Here is a 12,253-nt window from a genome sequence, read left to right as displayed (position 1 = left end):
GGCTCCAGACAACAGAAGATTGGCCATCCTGAATGCCGCATCCTACAAGGCGTCAAGCAGATCTGATTGCGAATTTGCCCAGCCACTTGTCTACATACATCCCAAGGCCTCTCCAAAGTGACACGCAGGTACATAGCAAGCCCTGCTGCTGTAAAGGCACTGTATTGCATGGCCAGCCATCCCAAGCTCTGCTATTCCCAGCCCTTCCCCCCTACAATAAAAACATGGTCAGCTTCTCCTATGAATAGTTTGCTGGTACGACGCACCAAGAAAATCCTTTTAAGGCCCACCCCCCTTTCCTTGGCTACTCATAGAGGATCAGAGCAGCTATGGCCATACGATTTCCAGAGGAGTAGCTGTGTAAGGCTGTTGCAGCAAAAACAGCTTAAGAATCTTGTGGCACCTTAAAGACAAACACATTTATTCTGGCATAAACTTGCATGGACACCATCCACTTCATCAGTTGCATCTGATAATGTGGACAGCATCCACAAAAGCTTATGCCAGAACAAATTTGTTCATTTTTAGGGTGCCACAAGAAACTTTGCTGTTCTGTCCTTATGGTATCTGGCTGGGGAACCATCACCCTTCCATGGAAGCTATTTCCCCTGCATATGGCTGTCAAAAGGGAGAGATTAGGAGGGACAGAATCTCCTCACTTGTAAGATGGCACTTAAATGCCTCTGTGCAAGTCACATCAATGAGCAGGGCTTGCTTCAAGCCAGAAAGAAAACCACAAAACACTACAGTCTCCTGCTGCCTCCTCAGAGACCGAGATACAGGCCCCCATTTCTTTCCAATTTTGAGATAATCTCTATGCAAGGGAAAAAATGCCATGTGTGTGAAGTCAAGCTTCTAATCCTCTTGCTCTAGCCCACCAGAGCCATGCTTCCCAAACTCTTGGAGATTTTGGAGAAAAACCTAAAATAGTGATGAAACATCCCTGCACAGTATACAACCCCCTTTCCCTGAGCATCCCTAATGCAGACAATCTTCTTGCCTCCAGCATTTTATTTATATATAGACCACAATCCCTTGCCTCTTCCAGCTATATTAAGAAAAAGGAATGGAAAAGAAAGAGAAGTCCCTTGGCAATAATGCAGTGGGGGTGGGAAGAGGGAAAGAGAAAGAATAGAAGCCCCTTACATCTCCCAACAGATAAAATAAGCAACACTGGAAATTGTGTCAAGAAATTGCAATGACATGGGAAGGTGGCAGGATAGGAGCATTGGGGAAGTAACATAGGCCTGGGATTTACACCAGTGAAAGAGGAGAGGAGCTGGAGTCACATGGAGGAACTTGGCACAACCTGATCACCTGCGTCTGGCACTGTGGCTTATCCCAGTGAGTGGACTAGACATTTAAGGCTGGCAAATAGGGGGAGAAACAGGAGTTGCAAGGACTGTGAGGATTGCAGGAACAGGGAATTAACATAATATGGGGGCGAACTCAGAGATGAGGCACTAGTGCACACAATGATTTGGGCTTCAAGAACTGCAAATATATGCAAAGAGGCTGCGTTCTAGAACTGTTTCCTAACCTGCATTTGAGGGAAGCTCTGCAATTGGAAACCTAACCACCCATGGCCCAATCAAACACTTTCTAAGGTTTCCTACTTCTGCTGTGGGAAGGGGATTGTCTAGGAGAGGAATGCTATTACATGTTTGCTCCTAAGTTCTGGAGCCACTTGCCAAGGATCTAGGCTGTATACATCAAACCTCTCTCTGCATCCTCATCCCAAGAGGAATGGCCCCAGAATGCAGTGACACTGGGGTGGAGCAGAAGTGCAACACTAAAACCAAGTTTTCTAACCCCTAGTCCAAAGCCATTCCCAGTTAGCAGGGCCCACCCCTCCCCCAGGTTTTTATAAAAAGCTAGCATTAACCTATGAGTGAGCAAGCAAGGAGAATGTTCCTCCCTATATGGGGTAACAGGAGCACAAAGCACAGCCAATTCACATTACCCGCCAGGCTGGCCCCACCATTAATATTCCAAGCACAATGCTGCACTCCCACTGTCTGTATGAACATTGTACTGATTTACCCAGCACCCCTGTCCTATAGCACTGCCACAATGGGAGGAGGGACAGCTGTACAGCCATCCCTCACTTTCCAAGGATTCCTCCAGATGTATACTTGCCTCAGCTCCAGAGCAGCATGTGAGCATCTCAGCTTGTTTTTTGCCCCAAGCCCACAGCATTGCAATACCACACCAGGGTGGGTGGGAGGTGTGGCAGTATATTCATCCAGAGACCTGTGTGAAGGTTCCAGCACTCATGGTGCTGCTCTGCTCCAAACAGCCCTTCCTCAGCCCTTCTCCTAAGTCTGTATTGGCCCTCTATACTGACTGTACTAATCAAATAAGCGCTTGCTGTAACTCCTTGGAATACAGAGCCTGAAAACACACAAATATACCTATACACCCATACCAATCTAACCAGCCATTTCCCTCTCCATCTCTTCGTTTGGAGAGTATCTCACATCCAGAAAAATCCAGACCAAGAGGGAGAAAACAATATGAACAAAACATCCTCCTGGTAATACACGTAAAAAAGAATCGGCACAGCAAGTAGGGATGCTGGAGAAATTCGAGACGGATTAAAATAAGCTCGGATTTCTAAGATTCATCCGCTGCGGAGCGACCCCCTCAGGCCCTGCGGAATCCATGGGCTTTCAGATGATTTTTTTACTTTCCTGAAATGTATGCATTTAGTTTCTGCTGAGGAAACGTAGAATGGAATAGGGGACAATACACTAAATGTTACGTACTGGGGTAAATTATGTAAATACTTACGTAAATATTTACGTAATTATTTCTGTATTTTTCCACATGACGAAAAAAAATATCCGCATCCGTCTGTGAGCGGATGACGGAACAAAAGCTGCCTGACAATCCGCAAAACGCAGACGGAGCGGATTTTACACAGTCCGTACATCCCTAGCAGCAAGTGAGCCATGGAAGAGTCAGAGTCCAAGAGACAACTCCTGCTCCAGTGTCTGAAACACGTCAAGTGCAAAAGGAAAGTCACTTCTTCAAATGTATACCCTTGGAGTCTCAGTGTAGCGCCAGGGGTGGGGGTATGCTTGCACCAGGAAAATGGATACCTGGACAGGAAGCAGTCAGCCAGCCCAACAGCAAGGGCTGCTCCTCAGTCATTTACACAACACTTTTAATGCACTTTACCCTCACAACAACCCTGAAACAAGTCACTGACATTGTCAAAAGTGAATCGAACCAAGGAAGTGACTTACCTAGTCCCACTCAATGAGCTCACCGTCAGCGGGGATTTGATCCCAGTTCTTCCAAACCCAATCGCCTACCTACTCTCTCCCCTGCTTCATTTTGCCCATGCTATCAGGGGCTGCATCTTGGATATTCTGCTCCCTCCATTGGTTCCTCAGGTAGAGCCAGGGAACCTACCTGACATGCAGATACAGGTAAACTCTCCAATGCGGTCGAGGCAGGTGGCATCATTCTGGCAAGGCATGGAGAGGCACTCGTTGATGTCCGTCTCACAGCGTGGACCTGTATAGCCACGGCCACACTGGCACTGGAAGGAGCCTTGGGTGTTCACACATTTGCCAAAATGTTCACATGGATTGGCTCCTGGGGACGATGGCAAAGGCACACAAAGTGAACATGGCCAGCTGGCCCAAAATTGCATCCCCTCAGGCCTCACTTCAGGATCAAGCCCAGCAAGGAACGTGAAGGGCATACTAGCAGGGGCCAGTCACTCTTGCATGTGTTTTTCATGCCAATATCCCAACCCAACGAGCTGGCCAGAATCCATCTCAGAAAGCCCTTGAACCCTCCTTCCCACAGCTCACTCTCCCTCCTTCCTTCCCCGTTTGGTTCTGTGAAATAAGGAAGGTGCAAGTCTCACCAATGGAGCATTCATCCACATCCTGATCGCAAGCTCCTCCAGTGAAGCCAGGTGGGCAGGTACAGATGGCACGGCCATTCATTGGGTTAGTGTCACAAATGGCATCCTCATGGCAAGGATTACTGACACAGGCATCATCCAAGTGACACAGGAGGCCTAGAAGAGAAAGACCATACAAGGCAACTGCATGTCATCAGCATCTAGAAATAGGTGGAGAGTGGGGAATGGGATTGAATTCATGGGACAAGGGGCACCGACTTCTGTTACCTCATTCAACATGCCCAGCAAGCTTTTTCCATTTTGGGAAGGCACCCTATCCATGTTATCCAATGTTCCATAAATCCACTGCATTCTTTTCGCAACACTGCCCACACCCTCCCAAAACTTTGCCCAAACTTGTTAGCCACAACAAAAATATGCAGCCTAGATGTTATGCAAGGCAATAGCCAGCTACCTGTCTTGCCCATAGGACATGCGCAGTAGAAGGAAGCCACACGATCATAGCAGGTAGCGCCATGAAAGCAGACAGCAGTCTGACAGTCATCAATGTTCTCGCTGCAGCTCTCTCCAGTCCAGCCATTGACACAGACGCACGAATGACCCCCATTGTTATTGTAGCAAGTGCCCCCATTGTGGCAGGCGTTAGGCTGCAGCTGGCATTCATCCACATCCTCAGTGCAGAATTGGCCTAGGGTGCAAAAAAAGGGGGGCCAATTTGGCTAAAAGACCTCCAAAACAGGGCTGCCCCCATAGCTGCAGCACCTACGTCTCCCCCCGCCATCCCTCACCCTGAGTTGTGCTTGCTCTTCTTTGCTCTCCATTCACTGACCCAGATTAAAGCCAGTGTCTTCCAAAACTGAAGTAAGGAAAGATCCTACACCTCATTCTTTACAGTCAGACTCCCCGACCTGGAGACTAATATTTAGCCAACACCATGTAGAAGAGAAAAGGAAGTGTCTCATCTTTGCCTAAATCTTGATAGCTCCCCACATTCCCCATTAAGCCCCCTAGAATCCTAGACTATTGTAATCACATTCTGGCGCTCGGACCAATTCCCCAATACCTGTCCACTCTGGAGGGCACTGGCAGTTGTAGGTGTTGACGCCATCCACACAAGTGCCTCCATTCATGCACATGTGGTCTGGACAGTCATCTATGTTAATTTCACAGTTGTGTCCCTCGAAGCCTGGGTAAGGAAAAGAGAAGAATTTAGCCAGTGGGGAACTGTGAACTGTGGGGAAAGCTGACTTCAATAAAGGCAAACAAAAAGCTTCCCAACAACCTGCTATTCCACCCCTAATGTGCAACTAGGGATTGTAATCCTATGCAGAGTTTCCTGGGAGAAAATGGCACTGGACACAGTGGGGCTTACTTCCAAGGACACATGCACAGCATTGCACTGTAGATGACTTAAGCTTGTCCATCACAATGTGGGGCAGAGCCCCTGAGCTATGCAGCAAAATACCCTTCCCTTATTCTAAGCTGCATTCTCACACCAGCTCTCAATCTAGAACAAGGAGGAAGAATTAGACGAGCTTTCCACTGTATCCTGGCTGACGCAGCCAGAACCACAGCTGCTGTCCGCCAACTCTGCCTGCCTCCCTCTGAATTGCTTCCTTCCTGCTCCACCAAAGCTCTCAACAGCTTCCCATGAGCTTCCTGAGAGAACAGTGAAATGCAGCACAGCCTAGCCAGGGAAAGGACTATGCTTTCTGTTCCAAGTGTCACTCCACACCACCCAAATTTATTTATTTTATTTATTTACTGTACTTTTAAAGTGCTCAATAACCAAAGTTATCTGGGCAGCGTACAATGCATTAAAAGCATAAAATACAAACATTCAAACAAAAGATAAAACAGCCCTAAGGGATATTCTCACCCTGAATCTACCTGCCCAGTACTCCACACCACTCCCATGCAGTAGAGCAAAGGTGGGGAACCTCTTTCAGCCCAAGGGCAAAATTCAATTCTGGAGAAGCTCTTGGGGGCTGCATTCCAGGGGGGTGGGACTGAAGGCAAGGGGGGGTGGGGCCAAAACTACAAAATATACAAATATATATATTTTATATACAAATATATAAAAGCTCTTACTGCCAGTAACTAAGCCTTAGGGGAGCATTACAACATTTTAGAATGGGGGAAAAACTGCACAAAAGTCAGGACACCACCAAAGGATTAGTGGTTGAGGGAAAAGGAGTGGGGCCAGGTGAAGGGGACATGGCCAACTGGAGAACCCTAGAGGGCTGGATTGGGACCCCAGATTTGGCTCCTGGGCCTGTGGTTCCCCACCCCAGCAGTACAGCTAAGCAACAAAATGTCCAAGTTCTGCACTCACCAGGTAAGCAAGCACACTCATAGCTGAGTTCCCCTGTCTGGCGGCAAGTGCCCCCATTAAGACACTGAGAGGGCGCACAAGGTGTGGAAATGCTCTCACAGAGCTGTCCTGTGTAGCCAGTTTGGCACTGACAGCGAAAGGAGCCAGGTGTATTTAGACAGGTACCCCCATGTTGACACAGACCGAGCACCCGACATTCATCCACATCAGTGCGGCAGTTGCGGCCCTGGTAACCTGATGGGCATGTACAATTGTAGCGGCCGTTCCAGTTCGTGCAGCGACCACCATTGACACATGGCTTGCTGGCACAGGCATCAAACAGAGAGCAGTCTTGACCTAAATGGAAGATGGAGTACCTAGTGACCTCTGGGCCCAGAAAGATGTTGGCCTTCCCACAGAAGACCCATTTCCTCACCTATAATCTGGCCCACCCTCCCTGCATTCCCATCTTAGTGGGGTAATTTTCTGCCAGGCAGATGAGAGGCCTGTAGAACATCTCTGTACCCCACCATACTGTATGTCCTCACCTCGGAAGCCCTTAGCACAGGTGCACTGGTAGTGCACAGTGCCATCACGCAGGGTACTCTCACATGAGCCCCCATTGGCACAAGGTGACTGGTGGCAAGGGTCTTGAAACTGGCAGTGCTCTCCAATCAGTCCAGGCTGGCATCTGGCACAGAAAGAGAGAAAGTGAGACATTATTAGATGACATCTGGCACATCTTGTGCCCATTATATCCTGGGTGGCTTTCTAAGGCCCAAGTCCCAAACCTTACAACTATCAGGAGGGTTGTTGGAAAGGTGAAGGATGTGGGAAATATGATGGAAGCAGCAGCAACAAGATGATAAAGGCATCCCTATGGAGATTGCATGCAGGAAAATGGGGTAGGGAAGCTGAGAGCTTTGGAGAAGGAACACAATCAGGAAGCAGCCTGGTACTCCAAAAATCTGTATGCAAGTTGCCACTGCTGTAGACTGTTTGGATCAGGGATGGGCAGAAGGTAGATCTGGATCTATTGGTAGATCTCTAGGTGATTTGCAGTACATTGGTAAGAATTTCTGACTCCCAATTGTTTAACAGTAATATGATCCCACCCCCAAATTAAACTACTGAAATTAAGAAACCTCGAGGTTATCAGAAGTGCATCTGTGTGAAGAATGACTCTAAGCTCCATTCAATTCTGGTACTCAAAACAAATTCCTGGGCTCAGAATTCTTTAATGTTTTTTGCACCAAGTTCCAGCAGGTGGAACTCAGGATTCTAATTAAAAACAAGAGTAGATCCCTCAAGCCTAAGGTCTGCCCATCCTTGGCTTAGATTTTATCTCTCCAGGAGGCAGCATGCAAACTGCATTAAAAATGGTGAAGACAGAGTGTGGAGCAAAGGATCCAAGGCAGGACTACCAGGCATGGCCTCCTTTCTGAAACTACAGCCAGCATCAACCTTTTGCAAGAAGCCCTGAATATCCAGTTGTTCCAGAGCAGAGCAGAAGGGTAAGCCTCTAATTGTTTTGCCAACTACAGCTTTGATATAGGGACCAGTGCAGGTGCGTTTCTGTCATGCCTACATGATGAACTAATTCAATGAGCAGTTAGGCCCACTTTTCACCAGGTCACATACTCCCCTTTCTTCTGTTTCAACTAATCTCTTAGAAATTGGAGCACTACCCAAACAACTTAGGAGCCTGCAGTGGCTTAGAATACACCTGACTTTTTCCTCCACTGAGGAACGATTTATTGAAGACAACTTCCTCTAGCTTGCACTAACCTAGCTCACCAGTGTGTGTCATCTGCAAATTTCACTAACTACCCACACTCTTCCTTTGCCAAGCTGAAAATAGTTATTTTAAATATTGGCCTTTTGTCAGGTTCCAACCAACCATTTCCTCTTACCAACAAATTCCAGGCAGATCTAAAAAAAGACTTTTCCCCACCCAGTATAAGATTTTGTCAGCAAAGATCACTGCAAAACACTGGGGGAAGTTGACAACCAAGTGTGGCCTAAGGATGGGTCTGATGTTTATACAGATGGCAAGCAACTCAGCATTAAACCATTTCCAATATGTTGAGAATAACTCATACAGTGTCGATGCACAGCTGAAGTCTAGCTTGGAGAGAGATGGTCATGGTGCCCGACATCTCTGGTTGGCCTGGGCACCTTCTTTCATATGGTACAGTACTGCCCAGAGACAGAACACAAGGTTAGATCAAGGGACAAAGGAGCCTGCACAATTCTTATGGGACCAAAACTCGTAATATGTCTACAAATGCCAAACCTAGCAGCTCTTGCAGAAACTTGAAAATTTCAGCTTTCATGCTATTAATAAATATATAACTAAAGGTGCATCACAGTTCTGGAGAAAAGTATAAATAATTTGCTCTAACTCAGAAAAGTGGAGTTTTTAGTAGTTAGGAGAATGTGATTTTAAATTCAGCCATTTTCACACCCCCTGATCTCCATCCACTGACTTTATCCACGTATCCACCCCACCCTCAGGTTGCTTAAGTCCCAGCTTTCTTTCCCAGTGCCAGACAAAAATATTTTGGCCAGGCTCAGGAACCCAGGCAAGCTACAGATAATGAATGATTAACAGGGCCCAAATATCCATAACTGTCCAGCTCAATCTTGAACCAACCGAGGGGGAACATCACTCTGGTCGCCAGAAGCTGCCATTTGCTCCAGCATGTTCTTGGCCAACTGTCTGAGGGCAGAATGTTCTCAAACCCTGACAAGCAGGTGGAGAGAACTTTGCACTGGCCCACACACAAAGAGAACCCAATAAGAAAGCAGGGACAAGTGGCCACTGAGCGCAGAGGAAAGAGCAATCCAAACTGTAATGAAAAGAAAGAGATACACAGAGGCAGATCTCTCCCCTGGGTTTTCAAAACTCAAGTTCCCGCCTGTGCAATCCAAGAGCTGACTACGAAGAGGCTTATGCTTCTCAAACGGTCTCCACCAACTTGGTTCCAAGGGCAATGGGAAGGTGATGGGTGGCACAAGTAATGCTTGTGCAAGGATTACACAGCTCCCTTCCCTAATCCCTGGCCATCCTGCAGTCTTTCAGAAGGGCCTCCCAATCCCTGCAAAGGCAGTCTCCTCAAAGCTCTTTCCCCCACCCTCTGCCTGCAGACTACCATTGCCATGGCAACCCAGAAAGCCTGTTTGTTCTTTGGCCCGCGCCTGAACAGCAAGTCCCAGGCACTGGCTGAGACAACAGTCAGGGCCTTGCAACCCGAAGAGGGATCAGACGACCGACCAAACTACGTGGCACCTCCTCGCTGTCACATGGGGAAGAACGACAGCCTCCCAAGCAAGGAAGCCCAGCCATACTCCAGGATCTGTCAACTGACCAGAGGTTCTCTGCAGCCCGAATCTAAAGCGGGTATAGTGAATCTTGTGAGAGTGGTGGCCAACTAAAACTTAACCCAGGGCAAAAGGCAGGTTGCTGACTAGTTCCAGTTGTCATGGTAACCAGAGGACTCAAGAGAGGGAGAGAGAGGGGAAAGGACAAATGAACACTGTCAGCTGTGGAGCAATCCCTCTGGAACCTATGGAGGCTCTGTCTGAAAGCGGAGAAGGCCCTGCCTGACAATCAAGGCGGAGGCTCTGCTCGAGTGGAGGGACACTGGAGCATCCTGAGCCTGAAGAAGGGAGACCAGAAAGGTGGCCCAGCAGTACCTGTCCAGAGGAGAAGGCACCCATCAGAGGACAAGAAGCAGTGAAAGGACTGATATCTAAGTGGAAGGCTGCCAGTAACTCTCAAGGGTGTGAACCAGCTGTGTGTGTACACACACACATATACATAAGTTGTAAAGGAACTGGGAAACACTGGTAGACTCTGTTGTCTGATCTGTAGAGTTTATGTATTTGTTAAATAAATCAGTTAGCTAATAGAAGCAATCTAGATTTAGTACTAGCTATAAAATGCTAGTTGTTTATTCTTTAGTAACCAAATACTCTACTAGCACTTGCTCACCACAGTTCTGATTTCTTAGACCAAAAATAAATCTGTAAATATACAGAAGTGCATCCTGTTCTGGTGAAAATCCAGGCAGTGAGGGTTCAAAACATCCACCCAAGGAAGTAGTGTGAACAAAACACTACATGTGTCTCTTCAGCAAACGTGCCTATTCCCATGACAGGCCTACTTTTCAAGCCAATCCACTCTGCCTTGCTAAGCCACAACAAATAGTTACCCCCACAAGTTATATCCCCTCAGATTCTCATGTCAGGGTAGGACTTAGTCCAAGTCAGATCCACCTCCCTCCCTTCCATAATCGCTTGAGCCCAGATAACCGACAGCCAGGCCTGGACCCTCAAAGTAGGCCAGTTCTAGTGGTCCATCAATCTAGAGTCTAAATGAACTAAAACATGAACTTCTCCTTCAAACAACCGTTCCTTCCTTCCTTCACCAGTTGTATCTGTACCTTGACACTTATCTGTGGCTGTCTTGCCAGAAGCCTCTAAATATACATTTAGAGACTTCAGGCAAGACAGCCACAGATAAGTGTCAAGGTCCAGATGTAGCCAAGAAATTTCCCATCATTCCTTCTATGATTAGGTTGACTGAACCCAGAAACACATGGGCCAGAAGGCCCTAGAACCAACTTACTGTTCACTGACTGCAGTAAACCTGTATACGTCCCTCTTCCTGATGGCTTATAGCTCTCAAAGGGATGGCCAGTGTGGAGGAAATGTGGAAGACCACTGCATATTGAAGAGTTAGTGGTACATCACAATAGTTCTCTTCCGTGCCTAAATGCACATGAGAGGCTAGCCGTGTATCATAAGCTAGGCTCTCATGTGCATTTGGGGCACGGAAGAGAACAATTGTTATGCACCACTAGCTCCTTGATATACAACCGTCTTCCACATTTCCACTACACAGGGTGTTTCTAGACTGGGTGAAGTTTATTTCTAGGCTGGCAGCGTTTGGGGGTTTTTAACGGTGGAAGAGGCCAGACCAAACGAGGTAGGCACAATTCCTTGTAACCCTGGCAGAGAGGAAAAATTATCCTTGGGGAGACTGGGGCTTATGCTCAGGACACTCATATTGATCCCTGTATTTGGAGTCAGGAAAGCACTTCCACAAGTCAGATTGGCTAGGGACTGGGTAAGAAATGTTTTCCTCCTGACAATGAGGCTTGATTCATTGCTCAAGTCATCCATAGCTATTTGTTCTGTGTTTTATTTATTTTGTAAGCCACCTTGAGAATGCCAATTGCCCATTAAAGGGCAGGGTATAAATTTTAGAAATAAACAAATATTTGCTCTGTCAGCACATTACTGCAAGGCATCTGCTCTCTGTTTATGGCACACAATATGATCTAGATAAGGCTTCCCCAACCTTGTGCCCTCCAGCTGTGTTGGACTGCAACTCCTATCATCCCCAGGCAGCATGTCAATAACCATGCTGCTGGGGATAATGGGGGTAATAGTCCAATCCAAGTGCAGGGCACCAGGCTAAGAAAGGGTAATCTAGACTATGTAGGCTGACTGAGGAAGGGGCACGCTGGGAGGCGAATTACTATAGTCACTATAGCAGCTTCAAACTCTCCCTTGAAGCTGCTATTTCCCCCAGGAAGGAAGCCAGCTTTCCTCTGAGGGCAAATAGCAAGGTGATTTTCACTGGGGCTGCAGCACAGGGTGAAATGGTTAAATCTCCTCCTCATTGTCCCAATCCTGATCCTCCCCTGCCACCGCTGTTATTTTTAAAATAAAAACAAGACACATTAAGGGCACAATCCTATGCATGTTTAGGCAGAATAAAGTCCTACAACTCCCAGCATCCCGCAGCCAGACTTTTTCTGTCTACACTTGCATAGGATTACGCCTTAAATGCATAGGCAATTTTAACATATCATCTAGTTTGGCCCTTAGTGGCAGGGGACTGCAACTGGTGGCACAGAGGGAGAACACAGGCCTGCAGCAAAGTATTGCCCTGCACCAACAGTTAGCACCTTGTTCATCTACTGAGCACTCCCTCTTGCCTCAGGGCACTATGAGGACAATCTCACTTACCAACGTGGGGTGGC

General features: G+C 47.4%; 1 protein-coding gene across 1 annotated transcript in view; it reads right to left on the bottom strand.

Annotated features, from left to right (window-relative positions):
- NOTCH3 (notch receptor 3) overlaps positions 1-12,253 on the bottom strand; it is a 68,129-nt gene that overhangs the window by 35,354 nt on the left and 20,522 nt on the right. The window contains exons 3-8 of the mRNA XM_084838432.1: positions 6,746-6,888; positions 6,219-6,554; positions 4,947-5,069; positions 4,338-4,571; positions 3,884-4,039; positions 3,421-3,606 (exon numbers count right to left, since the gene is read on the bottom strand). Coding sequence (XP_084694558.1) covers positions 3,421-3,606; positions 3,884-4,039; positions 4,338-4,571; positions 4,947-5,069; positions 6,219-6,554; positions 6,746-6,888 — 1,178 coding nt within the window. The remainder of the gene's footprint in view (positions 1-3,420; positions 3,607-3,883; positions 4,040-4,337; positions 4,572-4,946; positions 5,070-6,218; positions 6,555-6,745; positions 6,889-12,253) is intronic.

This window comes from Heloderma suspectum, chromosome 2 (genome assembly GCF_057233095.1).
Source record: "Heloderma suspectum isolate Gila_16-S chromosome 2, 16-S_ref, whole genome shotgun sequence".
Classification (NCBI taxonomy): domain Eukaryota; kingdom Metazoa; phylum Chordata; class Lepidosauria; order Squamata; family Helodermatidae; genus Heloderma; species Heloderma suspectum.
The sequence above is the reverse complement of the archived record's forward strand: the minus strand, read 5'-3'. Positions and strand labels throughout refer to the sequence as shown.